Source organism: Sturnus vulgaris, chromosome 21, assembly GCF_052056855.1.
Source record: "Sturnus vulgaris isolate bStuVul1 chromosome 21, bStuVul1.hap1, whole genome shotgun sequence".
In the NCBI taxonomy this organism is placed as follows: Eukaryota; Metazoa; Chordata; class Aves; order Passeriformes; family Sturnidae; genus Sturnus; species Sturnus vulgaris.
The window spans coordinates 8,123,630-8,137,603 of NC_142263.1; the positions used below are offsets into that span (position 1 = coordinate 8,123,630).

General features: G+C 36.9%; 1 protein-coding gene across 9 annotated transcripts in view; it reads left to right on the forward strand.

Moving 5' to 3' along the window:
- Positions 1-13,974, forward strand: part of GTF2I (general transcription factor IIi) — an 82,771-nt gene that overhangs the window by 54,877 nt on the left and 13,920 nt on the right. For all 9 annotated transcript variants that reach the window (XM_088176910.1, XM_088176916.1, XM_088176919.1 and 6 more), the window contains 14 exons: positions 521-631; positions 905-967; positions 1,565-1,669; positions 6,087-6,152; positions 6,651-6,834; positions 7,691-7,743; positions 8,212-8,295; positions 9,012-9,195; positions 9,503-9,561; positions 10,298-10,369; positions 10,873-11,056; positions 11,561-11,619; positions 12,259-12,342; positions 12,829-12,915. In XM_088176910.1, the coding sequence (XP_088033036.1) occupies positions 521-631; positions 905-967; positions 1,565-1,669; positions 6,087-6,152; positions 6,651-6,834; positions 7,691-7,743; positions 8,212-8,295; positions 9,012-9,195; positions 9,503-9,561; positions 10,298-10,369; positions 10,873-11,056; positions 11,561-11,619; positions 12,259-12,342; positions 12,829-12,915 (1,395 nt within the window). The remainder of the gene's footprint in view (positions 1-520; positions 632-904; positions 968-1,564; positions 1,670-6,086; positions 6,153-6,650; positions 6,835-7,690; positions 7,744-8,211; positions 8,296-9,011; positions 9,196-9,502; positions 9,562-10,297; positions 10,370-10,872; positions 11,057-11,560; positions 11,620-12,258; positions 12,343-12,828; positions 12,916-13,974) is intronic.

A 13,974-nucleotide genomic window follows, 5' to 3' on the forward strand; every position in this document is an offset into this window, starting at 1 on the left:
GTTGACCTGTTTGATGAATTTCATTGGTGCCCATTAGTTTTAGACTGCTTTGAAGGTGGGTTTGGAACATTTGAGCTCTTCAAGACAAAAGTTAGGTGATGTTTCTTGAGATCTTCTAGTGGGATGATTTTACTTCCAGTTCGATGGAAAAGGTATTCCCTATCTGCAGCATTTATTTTGTGATTGGTTTTGCTGTTGCATGGTCGTTTTACCATCATGTGATGTGCAGGCATGTTTCAAAGACAATGTTGTTTTCCTTAGGAGGTACAGAAGCAGCTTTGGTTTTTTTTGGTCTCTTGTGGTTTGCACAGGCTCATTTGAAGGAACAAGTTGTTCCTTCACAGTTTTGATGAGGAGCTTTCTGTAGTTACTCAGGTAAGTAATTTGTAGGAATATTTGGATCCTTTTTAAGCACAGATCCTTATTTCTGTTAGAGTTTTGTAATTTACAGCAGTTCCAGTGATGCACAGGAAGTTCCTGGATAAAAAACACTTATTTTTTTAAATTTTCTTTCTTAAAGCTGATGATGATGATTATGACTTACTGCCCCATGACATGAGACTGAATAACACCGATTCTGCTAATGAAGGTGACAATGCTGGGAGAAGGAAAGCAGAAGACTTGAATTCTGGTAAGATGAAAATTAAAGGTGGTTTTATCTCCCAGCTTTGTCTTATAAAAAGATTTTGGTTAGTTTTGTGTTGCAGGAGTGAGACATGTTAGTGCCAGCCCTCCTTTAATAGCCATGGGCTCTCTGTAGGTTCATTGCAGCAGTTTAATCATCATCATTGGCAACCTCTGTTGTTTTAATTTGACAATGCTGGTTTAGATGCAAAGGCATGGAGTGTTTGGTTGAAAATCTTTTCCATGCCCATCACTCAGCTGTCCTGTTTTTCCCTTTCAGATTCCTCCCAGCATGAGTCGTCAGAAGGAAGTGAGAATTCTGAGTTTGAATTGAGTAGTGAAGGTCAGTTCCTGTGATCACTGATTTCAGTTGGTTGGGTATTTTTATATCCCAAATGTGGTTTCCAAAGCCTGCATTACATGGCACTGAATGAAGAGAATTGTGTGCCAGCGTTGAGTGTAATTTGGGTTGTGCCCTGTTTGGTAAATGTGCCTGGTGGAGAAGTATTATCAAACCACAATATACTGAAGCATATTGGTGTTACTGGGCTGGTGTTGAAATGATTCCAGACAGAAAATTGTATCTTTTGTGTATTTTTCAATCTTTGGTAATTTAAAATACTCATTGAACGGACCCGATTTTCTAACATTGATTCATTCTGGAGAGCACATTGCTTTATAAACACACTGTAGTTATATGTGTAACATTTGTAGTTAGCACTACACCTTTGCATAGGCCCATTTAAGGAACAAGTTGTTCCTTCCAGGTAAGAGCAGGTGCTTTCTAAAGTTACTCAGGTAAGTAATTTGTTGCAAATATTTGGTGCCCTTTTAAGCACCGTTCCTTATTTCTGTTAGAGTTTTGAAATTCTTCGAAGTTGCACACAAGGTCTCTAGGAAAAAAAACACTCTTTTTTTTTGTTCTTTTTGTGTCTTCAAGATAATGATGATGACTACCTGCCCTCTGAGAAGAGACAGAGGAGAATCAGGTCAGGTAACGGAGCTGCCAGAGTTGGGAGAAGCAGAGGAAGGCAGTTTAATTTTGGTAAGATAAAAATTAGAGATGATTTTATCTCCCTGCTTTGTTTTATGAAACGGTTTTGGTCAATTTTGTGCTGCAGGAGTGAGACATGTTAGTGCCAGCCTTCATTTAAGAGCCACGGGTTCTGTGCAGGTGCATTGCAGCAGTGTAATCATCATCATAGGCTACCTCTGTTATTTTTTGTTTCTTATTATTTGACATGATGATGTATATAGACACACAGGAAGTTGGGATTTTCTTGTTGTGTTCTTGCATGATCACTTATGTGGAGGGTTCTCCACAGAAACTCATCCATACACTTCAGTTGACTCTGGTTAAAGATGCTTCACCTGGGATTTTTTGCAATCCTGTACCTCTCCTTAATTCTGTGGTTTGATTTGGTGTTTGGTCACTTTAATCTGTTTGCTTTTATTGGGTTCTATACTGTCAGGAATATGTCTACAACAGAGTATTTGAGTTTTTATTAAGAATTCTGGAAAATGAAGTAAATATAAAATTTCATATGGATATACTTGTTACATATTTTTTGCATGACAAATATAAATTTTAGCAAAAGTGACTTACATTTTTGGACCTGTTCTTAAAAGCTCTTTAATACCAGTAGGCCACTGAACATGTATCATTCTTTTGGTTTTGTTAGGAGAACATAAGAGCAGCCTTACTAGAGGACAATATTGAGGAGTTGGTGCTGCAGAAGCTTTTGTTAGATACCTTTTCTCAGTAGAAAAATCACCTAAGCTTTGAAGGTCAGCAGTTTTAGAAGTGAAGAAACATTGGTTTGAGTTCAGATGGAGAGGAAAGGGAATAAAGTATTAGGATGACAGTTTTAGTTGAGCTTGCAATATATAGTGACCAGTTTTAGACTATCTCCAGGCTGGCCTGCTCAATGTTGCTCTGAGTTGACTTAATCTTCTCTCTTTGCTGTTTTGTAGAAAATTGCATTTTGAGCTAGATGGTGTGCAGTTAGATTACAGTGATTTGCATCTCAATGATTATTCAGATATTATTCAGATATTACTTCTGAGCGTCCTCAATTGGGGATATTGCCTCTTGTGTTCACTTTGAGGTTCACAGACAGAAAGTGGCATGTTGCTATGGTATTGCAAGATCTGGTTAAAACATAAAATGAATTTGAGAAATTTTGGGGAAAGATGCTTCATTTGCTTTAATGAGAAAAGAGCAGCTTTTGGTAGTTGCAGTGCTGCTGTTTAGGCATTTCAGAAAACTTTGCACTTTTTGTAAGGAAGTGCAATATCAGATAACAGGATAGGAGAGAGGAGGTCATTAATCTATCATGAGTAGCTGCAGAACAACAAAGATACATGTACTCAGAAAATAGTGAGAAATCTGTCTCATGTTATAAGGACTTCCAGTATTTTGCATAACCCTGATGAGGAGTTTGAGTTGGAGGTCCTTCCTGTATGTCTTGATTGAACACATATCTGAAGTGGCCTGAGAGTAATGAGCTGTGCTCTTTGTTTTTTGGAAACAGGAAAACAAAGTGGAAAGCAAAATAATTTTAACCAGTCTGTGGTAAAATGTTTCATAGAAATTGACAATCTGGGTAGTGGGGTTAGAGTTCAAAACAACTCTCAACTATTTGAGATTAAAAATATAATTGCTGAAAGTAAAAAGTATATTGTCAGTAAAAATATTTTCCCATTTTTTAAATTTTTTAATAGATTTTATAAAAAAGCTTGGAAGCCTCAAGTTGTCTTGCAGCTGTGTTAAACAATTTTAGTGGGGAAAAAAGTCCCTTTGTCTCACTATGAGAGTGATGGGAAGTATGTATGGTTTTCCCCCATTTTAGCACACTGTTAAGCACAGATTTTGTCAGCCTGCAGCATGCTTGAAGTTGCTCTGTGTTTTCCATGCTGAATTTTGTGTTTCCCATTTCATTTCCTCAATGAGTTCTCTGTGATGGAAATAGGAGTGTGCCTAATACCTGAACATCACTGTGTGTGCACTGTGCAGGTTGCTCCTATTGTGTGTGTTCTGGAACACATCCCAAGGTGCAGAGAAAGGCATGAAATTGAGGAGACAATGGACAGATGGGGAAAGTTTTCAGGGTTGTTATTTAAGTGAGATGTTTTGCATATATAAGGTATTTATGTAGGAATAGAAAGAAGCCACCGTGCATCTTGGTGCCCAGGGGAGAACTAAACTGCTTTTCAGAATGTAAGCCTAGCTTTGTGGTAGGTCTTCAAGTTTGCTACATGAGCACAAAGTATGTGACAAAAGAATAGATATACAGTATTTGGTCAGGGTCTAAGAGGTTAATAATGCTGACAATCAGATTTAAAAATTCACACTGCTTACCTGATATACCCTCTGAATTTTGAAATATTTCTGTAGTACAACTTATTAATAAAATGTAAGAGTAGATTAAAAAATGTGCAGATCAAAATGTGAGCCAGTTTATGATTTTTTTTCCAGTTGCCTATTATCTGTGTATCCACCATTCCAAATAAAAATGCCAGTAATGTGATATATTTGATTGTGAATCCCTGTAGTGTTTCCACTGGAGGGAGAGGGACTAGAGTGTAGTAGGTGGAAAAGATCCACCTGGTACATTTGGCCAGTGATTGTGGGATTTGGAAACTGAGAAAAATGAAGCCTTGAAGCTGAATGGCTTAGGTAGGAACATTCTCATGAACTTGTTAAGGAGGACATGGGGACCAGGTGGGAGCAGCTTCTCCTAAAATTGCAGCAACCACCAATATTTGGAACAGTATTATTTATATGCTTCTATATGATTTCTTTGTTAGTATGGTATGGACATTCTTTCTGCCTGTTCTCCCTCTGATGAAAACTAGCCTGAGTTTTAGAGGAGATTGTTTATTGAATCTGTCTCAGAACTTGATGATCTGAAGGGATCTCAACTGTTGACATTTTCCTCTGGGTTCCAGACTGGGGTCACACAGGTGCCTTTAGAAACCCTTGTCCCAGGACTGTCCATGTGTGTTCACCAGCTCTGTGGAGTAAAGCAGCATTTCCCCTTTAGATCAGTCAATTCTGGCTCTTATTTTCCTGACTCTTCTGGCAAAGCTGCTCTTAATCCATTGTTCCATTGGTCAGTGCAAAATACAGTCTGTGGTTGTGCTGAAATCAGAGAGATTCATTTGGGTCTGCATCTACAGTTAAACGGGGAAATATTGAATGGTTAAAGTCACCCAGGGGTAGAAAATGTTGAGCTCAAGATGTGTTAATCATATTAGAAGCTGTGCAGTACAGGGCAGCAGTAAAAGGGTGGCAGAAGTAGTTGTATAGATTTATCCACAAAGATGTAACTCCAAAATATAAACAGGTTAATTAATGTAGATTATCTTCCAGGTAACTGGAATAAAGAGTTTACGTGTGGATGTGAGGTAGCATGGCAAAAACCCTTTTTCCTGGTTCTTGCCTACTTCTGAAGCATTCTATCCTATTGATATCCATGAAATTACATTAAAAAATAGAAGCTTAAATATGTGCTTTAAAGTTGTGTACCTTGGTCTGAGAATGAATGTTTAAGCCCCTTTTGGTATGGACTCAAAATTAAATCCTCTGTCTTGTCTGATAAAGAATTTTTTGACAACTGAAAGTGTAATAGCTTGAATGGCCTCATTTTTTTACCTTTGTAGTTATTAGATTCAAGTCTTTGGAGTAAGAAATAAGTTGCAAGTGCACTTGCTTAACTCTTTCTTAGAAGGCCGGACACCATCTGGTACCATCTACAAAAGAGTTGTGGGATTTTCCTAAAAGCATGGATATACTACAAAAACAGTGTAAATGTGTGCTCTGTTACAGGCAGAAAATTAGATGTTAAAATTCTGCCATCCAGCTCTCCATGGACTTCAGGTTTGGATTTGGATAACTTCTGTCTTACAGCTGTATTTTCTTTCAGAAATAGGATTTATGGGGTATTTTGCAACACCAGAAATGCTGGATTAATGTAGAAGATGGCAGATGCCTCCTGATCCATGTAGTTGTACAGATTTGCACCAAAACAACTCCATGTACTTTCTCTAAGCTTTATCAAGCTTCACAAATTAAGCTTTTCAGCACTCAAATTTAGATAACTATCAGTAGCAGCTGTATACTGCCTTTAGCCCTGATGGGAGCAAGAGCTGCTGACTGAGCTATCAAAGAAAGAAATCATTTTTGGAAGTTACTTTAACCTGGTTTGTGCTGTGATTTTTTAACTTCATTTAATATAAAAGTTTGGGAAGTAATCTTAAACATTTTATTCAGTACTTTTCTTTTCTTATGAATGTATTGATGCATTTTAAGGTGTAGTCTGTACTGTACTCAGCAGGCACCTGTTTGCAAGTAATCAGTAAAAGTACACACTTCATATTTCATTTATTGGTAACACAGATTTTACAAGAGATTCTCAGTTTTGTTTGTAGTCTGACATGTCCTCCTCTTTTCTTTGCAGACAAATGGAATATGCGAATTACAGACTTGAGAAGTGAAGTTGAAGAGGTGTTTGAAAAAAAATATGGTAAGTGTTCCACACCCTTCCAAACCATTGCCTTTGTCACAGCACGTAACAGACTGCTCTTTGGCATGCATCTTCTTGTTGGTTCAGGAGCACACCAGAACTGACAGCACCAAAGGATTAAATACTGTTAGAAGACATAAAATTGAGGAAAGTCGCTTTTTTGATGAGCAGAGTAATCTCAAAATGGGATATCTGTGTTTGGAACCAAAGTGCAAAACTTGATTTTATTTTTCAGTTGTGCTCAGTCTCCTGGAGCACCTGCATGCTCATCTCTTGAGCATCCACATTTGAGAGAGCTGTCATTTTCTCTGCACTGAGACCTTAAGTGAAAGAATCTGCATAATGGCACTGAAGAGAGGCTGCTACTCATTGATTGTTCATTTTTGATTATGATCGTTTTGCAGTGCCAATTGTAATGTTTATCAGAGTGATATCAAACAGGTAATTGAATAGAGCCACAAGCTAGTCTAATGTTTTTATTCTCCCTTTTCCTTAAAGCTGAAGCTATAAAAGCAGAAGGCCCAGTGACTATCCCATATGGCCTCTTCCAGTCACATGCAGAAGATTTATACGTGCAAGGGCTGCCAGAAGGGATTCCCTTCCGCCGTCCCAGCACCTACGGCATCCCCCGGCTGGAGAGGATACTCCTGGCAAAGGACCAGATCCAGTTTGTGATTAAAAAGTAAAGAATTTCGCTTTTTTCTCTCTACATTACTCATTGTTTTCCTGTGTTCAGTGTAGGGCCATATCCAAGAGGTTTTTGAAATGGACAGGAATCTGCTGATTGCAATGGTCAGGCTCACATTTGGGGGTAGTGGCAGCCCCTGCCTCTGTGTATGCTGCCTTTATCACTAGTGCTCGTTGCTTACATTTGAGAGGAACATGGCCAGTTTCTATCATCCTAATGCTTGCAGATAACTGGAAAAGAGAAAGAAGTTTAGATCTACCTTTTATCTCACTTAAAATCAGATACCATACATAGATTTAATTATTTATGCAGTGCTGGCACCTGCTTTTGTCAAATATGTCTCAGTTGTTGACAGAAATTAATTTATGGTGTTCATTGATTTTGAAATGTGTAACCAGAACAGCTAAAAAAACCTAGTTTGGCTCTGTGAGAAACATAAAAATGTTTAATTTTTTGTTTGACCAGCTGTGGATAAAATTAGATATATTTTGGAAACAGAAGTGTCTGCTTTGAAGTTTACTTTTTTAGAGATGAAATTTTTATTTTGGATCTCTGTTTCTGATTAAGTGTATCTTAGAAATCAGAGGTAAGTTTAATGGAACCTGTATGTTACCTTAAATGTTACAGCTCCAGCAGATATGGGTACTGGACATGAAAAATGTTCTGTCAGTAGGGTTCCAGCCAGCTCTTAGGATGCTTTAGTGTTAGCTGGAATTTAGTGCTGGAGATCATGATGTCCCCTGGGAGGTTTTTTGATTTTGATCCTTCAGTAAGTAATAACTTGATGTAGCTGGGGGCTAGTTTCTCAAAGTGTCTGTCTCTGTTGAAACCTGGATCTTAAATCTTTCAGGCCTGAACTTCTGAATTTGACAGATGTTCCCGTGGACAAGCCAGGTTCAGGAGGTAGGTTTTCAAATGTGTGAGTTGTACAAGCACAGTATGATATTCCTCTTTATCAGTCTTGGTGCTGGCTACAAATTGCTTTTACTAATAATACATTGCAAGCAATTGCTTTGATTTTAAATTTTCTTTAGCTATATAGTTTTTCATTGGTTATCCAAGCTAGTGTTACTGTCCATGGATTTGATTCAGCTTGGCTGAAGGAAAAACAGTGAGCTATGTAGTTGTTGGTATTGCAGTTCCTCAGGCCAATACAGCCTGTGTATTTTGTAGCAAGAGATGTCACTGGTTCAGTGGAGTTTTGCCAGTTTTAATATTCTATCATTATTTTGTGATCATTTTTTCTAGTTCCACATTGAATCCATGCTTCTTATACACAGCATTTACATGTTACCTGTATGCATCATATAAACTGTACAACTGAAAATATAACCAAAATAATTAGGGAATGTTGGTTTTGTTTTGTGTCAGTCTCAAATCCAGCAAGAGAGGAGTGGTATGCCAGAATCACCAGACTGAGAAAGACTGTAGATCAACTCTTCTGTAAAAGTTTTGGTAAGTATTTTCTTTTCTTTATGGCTTTGTATTTCTTGAAGGTTGCTTTCATTCCTTCCTTTGAACGTCTACATGAATGAGACCTTTGTTCAGATTTTTTTTTCAAGTATTTAGAATTCTGGAGGTTCAGTGAAAAAGAATGTTTTCGTTTACTGCTTATATGAGCAGTATGCTTATAATATATATATTCCCTTTATACAAGGTAAATTCATAGTTTAAAAAGAAGTAGAGGTCATATATATACAGCTCTTCTGATTGCTCTCAATTCTTCCTATTTGGATTTATTTCCTTTGGTGGTGAATAAAACAACCATTTACTTACATCCACTGCAATATCATCATAATCAGTATTAAAACATTTCTGGGTGAATTTTTATATTCTGTCTAATATGAAAAAATAGCCAACTTCATAAGAGCTAGAATACAATTTTTCATGATACTCTATAACAGATTAACAACCTTGGATAAAACAAATGTGTTATGTGCCAGTGAGCAGTCCAACCTGGTATTGTGACTGCCCAACAGCAACATCACACAATATGCCAAATATTTTACATTTTTTATGTGCAGACACTTGGGTTCTGTTTGATTTAGATGTCCTGCATTGTTCCACATTTTCAGATCACAATTGCAACAGCCTTGAGGAATTGGTATCAACTAGCTTTTAATGAAGGTTGATTGGCCAATCTGAACAGTTACTGTGTTTTGTTCCCACAGCCCAGGCTTTGGGGAGCAGTGAGCCCAAAGCTGTTCCATACAAGTTATTTGAAGCTCATCCTACTGACCTCTATGTTGAAGGGCTGCCAAAGAATGTCCCCTTTAGGAGTCCCTCCTGGTATGGAATGCCTTGCCTTGAACAAATAATCGAAGTGGGCAACAGAATAAAATTTGTGATCAAAAGGTAAGTCTAAACATGGAAGGTTTTCTAAGAGTCCAAACAAACACCCTGTGTGTAATCAAGCACTTGGTTTCATTAAGTTGTTAAGCTTTTGGTCTCTAGTTACCAAATAGGCAAATTAAATATTCTTCATAAAGTTGGCATTTGCAATTCAGACATACATTTCAGAATATGTTTTGCATATCTGTTAGCATGTTGACAAGTGTGAAAAACATAATAGAAAAATTCAAACTCTTCAATTCACGTTATAATAGGTAGTAGTATTTAATTTATGTCAAGAATAAGCAGATTATTTGTGTCCTGGTTGCAGGCCAGATCTTCTCACTCATACTCCAAGCAAAGCTGTTCAGCCCAGATCAAACAGTCAAGGTAAGACAGGTTCTGTCTCCAAGTGGGAATGGAAGGATGTGATGGGGAAATGCATCTTGACCAATGCAGCATTTTTCAAGAAGTAGCCCACGTGTGATGAGTGTGCTGGCATATTCTTCCTGAGAGTTGGAAGGAATAAACTGATCCCTGTGAATATGGATGGCTTCCTGGATTGTGAAATCCCGGTGCAGTCCCTGCTGCCTTTGAATAACTAGATTGGGTGACCTTCAGAGCCCCAGAGAACTGGAGTTACTGTCCTGGCCTGAATCAAAGGTCTGGAGTCCCTTGTCTCCACTGACTAGCATTCCTATAATTAGCTTTTATTTACAGTAGAGAATAAAACTGAAGGGTTTTTTTAATACTAATCAAAATGTTTAGCAAAGCATTCTTTAAATCCTCATGTTCTACTCTAAGGAATGTTATTATACACTATGATTAATTAATTCCAGTTTTGTAAGTACCACTAGAATAATTCCTTCCTGCATCTGAAGGCTCTGAAGAACAAGTTGTTCTACTAGGGTCAGTGTTCGAGATTTGTAACTACATTTAAACAGATTTTTCTTTATTTAGGGGTAGTTATGTGTATAATTTTAAGCTGCTATTAATAATCATTACTCGTGTGTCTGTCTGATCAGATGTAATTGTGTTGTTAGTTTTCATGTTGAAAGAAGTATGTTCAAATGTACTTCTGTATTTGGAGCTGAGTGATTCTCTGACACCTATTTCTGGTTTTCAGGGAAAGATGATTGGAATTGCAAGATCACAAAGCTAAGGAATGAAGTAGAAGATATATTTAGTAGGAAGTTTGGTAAGTTAAATGCTAAATGAGCTGTTCTGTAATGCTGCTGCATTCTAAAACTCCTCTGTTCAAATCTTCCCATATTTACTTAAGCATCAGAAGTATACTAGGACAGATACAAAAATCTTGACTCCTCATACTTTTTATTTGCTCTTTCCTATAACTGATATAAATGTTTTATAACAGCATCCTAGGCTGTAATTTTTCCAGTTGTGTGATGAGATGATTGGACAAAAGCTTTTGGATAAAAAGGTTTCAAAATAAAGCATTGGGCACTGCAGGCCTGTCTTAGATATTATCTGTAACAAGATGGCCAAGTTCCATTTTGCAGTTACTCCACAGAAAATAATAGGAAATCTGTTTAAATATATTTAAATATTTCCATTTTTTTTTTGCAGGGGGCTTTTTAGCTTTGAGTAGCCAAGGTTCTGTAAGACAAGATCCTTAAAATCACTTGAGATAAAATTCCACCCGTTTAAATGTCTAATCTATCATTTAATCTTTATTTTCAGCCGAAGCTCTGGGGCTTTCAGAGGCAGTGAAAGTTCCCTATTCAGTATTTGAGTCAAACCCTGATGCCTTGGTGGTTGAAGGCTTGCCAGAAGGAGTCCCCTTCCGGAGTCCCACGTGGTTTGGAATTCCACGCCTTGAAAGAATCATCCGTGGGAGCAGCAGAATCACATTTGTTATTAAGAAGTAAGTTTGTGATCCATTTATTTTTACCTCTGATTTTGAAGTTATTTCATTTCATTCCCAGCAACTCTAGGCTTTAAATGCTCCCTAAGCTCTGCTTCCAGGAAACACAAAGAATATTTTGCACATATGTTTTATCTCATACAAGGACATACATTCCTCATTAAATTTCTGTAGATGTATAAATTGTGTGTGTGTCATGCATCAATAATTGAGGGGGAAAATGGTTTTGTACCTGGAAGCTTCTTTGTTCTTTCTTTTTTTTTCCTTTTTAATTTTTTTTTTAAGTAAACCCAGAAGAAAATTGCAGAATACAAAATGCAGCTTTATGTTTTCTGTTTTTTTGTGGTTATAGTAGATAGTGAGTCATCCATGCTTCTAACAGAATTTCATTGTAGAGAGCTGATATTATGTGAATTGGAACTCAACTGAATTCCAAGAAATTGGTAACATTTTGCTGTATGACTTGTTTTGCAATTGATTGGATTTGTTCTGTTCAACTTCTAGGCTTGAGCTTGTCACTTCCCATTTGCCTCTAAGAGTGGCTAATAAATTAAAGAAAAAAGGTAATTATTTAAATATTATTTACTTCCATCCATTTACAAATACTTCTGTTCTGCTTCCCTAGCAGACTGAGAGATCTTTGTGGTTGAGAAATACAGATGTTGTAAATGAAGGGCATTATTTAAGATGATTTAGCATTGTAGCCTCTAAATCTGCTATTATTGGAGAAGGACACAAACCATAGATGTATCTTCTTTTTTACTTGAGTATTTTAATACAGAAAATGGAATTTACTCAATTTTGACAACTTTTATTTCACTTTTTATGGCTTCAACCGTTTTTAACTGAGAGCTGTGAACTGCAGTAAATAATAATGGTGTTTTATAAGAAAAGAATCTTTTGTCTTTAGAAAAATCAGATGTTAGTAATTTTTGGAGAGTTTTAGATAATAAAAAGTACCAAAACTGTCCTTCACACTTAGAAAAAGCAACGTCTTTTTTTCTGAATTGGTAGAAAATCTAAGTGTGCCTTTTTCAAGAGCACTAAACCTACTTTTTAAGATTGTGATCATCACTGTATTGTTCAGGTTTTTCTGGGCAGACTCTATTTAATTCAGTCAGTTAAAATTCTTAGAATACAGCTGTTCTTTTGTTAGATGTGAAGGATTTGTGCTTTACACCTTGTGTTCTTTTGGCTTGCAGCAGTTAGTCCAAGGAGTTCCAGAAGGTCACGAAGTTCTTCAGAGAATTCAAGTATCCCAGAGACTGAAGTTTCCGTTGATGAGAGTATGGAAGAAATAGCCTTAAATATTCTTCTGGTTTCTTCTATTATTTTCTTCTGTTATTTTCTGTTCTTCTAAGCTTTCATAGCCCATAAGTAACATACACCTCATATAGCAAACTCTGTTTCACTTCAGTATAGAAACAGCTTTATTTTCCATTTCTGAAACAAGCTGGATACTGCGTAGATGATGCTTGGGTAAAATGTTGGAGTTTGACAGCTTGCTTGGGGCCATTATTCCAAGCAGAGATGTGGGAACTGATATAGTCCTGAGCAGAGAAATGACAGATGTAGTCAGTAATATTAAATGCTTAAATACAACTCTAGAACTTCTTAAATGATTTATTTTTTATTCTACTCTAATTCAAGAGTAGAATTCGCTTATTCTGCTCTTGATTGAAGATTTTTCTAGTAATCAAGTTTGATACATTGTTCTATTTGTATGATGTCTTGCTTCTGCTCTCTGAGTTATATATGTAATAACTTCATAGGTCCTAAAAAGGCACCATCAACAGATTCTCAAAACAACGCCCCCAATAAAAATTCAAAGCAGCAGCAAGGACGAGGGTTTTCTTTTGGTAAGTGTTGGGGGAATTAGCACACATGCATTCCTTTAATGTTGGCATGGAAGATTACATTCCATATATTTTGAGTTCATGTTCTGTTGTACAGTTAATGAATGGCTGAAGTTCTTGCTTTTGTGTACATTCATTCTTCATTATATGGAGTAATCTGCATTAGAGAAATCCTGGCTGGTATGTGCAATGTGCTGTACAAATGCAGCCCAGATCCATTAGATCTTATTGATTCAGGTGCAGAGTGAGTTTTAGATTTTTGCTGCTCTGTTACTGCACAGTGCTGCAGACCATTGAAGGACTTTTCTGATGCAAAGTACCACCAAGTGGATAAACCTAGCTGAGATGTGATACTGTGCATAAGTTTCAGAAGCCCTCCACAGATTTGAAATGTTGACATAACTGTGCAGAGGTACCTAGGTGGGATGTAGGGACCAGGAAGGATTTGAACTAACATTAGTAAGCCATAACCTGTCTGACCTGATTATGCATGATTGCCATGATTGACCTCTCCAGTTCTGGAAAATCAGTAAAGGAAAATTTCTGGACAGGACTGAAAGTCCTGTAGTTGTATTCATGAATGTAGGTCAGAGCTTTTTGGCCATGGAGGCCCAGGCCTGTTAGTGCAGTGCTCTGGAACAAAAATCTCAGTATTGAAAGCAGGGTCAATTTGCAATCCAGAAAAATTCTTCATTGTCAAGTGAGATGAGTGATTGCATTCAAAGTAACTGTGAGTAGTTCTATGTCTCAGTAAACCTTTTTTTCAGCATACTTACATTCTGAGTTTATTTTCTTATGTTTGTGTAGGAATTTGTTGTTATTTGCTTTATCTTTTTTAGCTGTATTATGTTTTCTATGCTTTCTTTTTTAGCTGTATGGTCATAAAATGTATAAGAAAGGAATTACTGCTACTGGGCCAATTGAGAATGAATGAGATACTGATTTGGCATGGGTGGTGTTCATATTCACACTTGCCTACAGTTTTCTTGGACTTTCCTGTTCTTGTTAGACCTAGGCTTTTTTTTTTTTAATCTGCAACTTTTTTAAACGTTAGACTGTTTT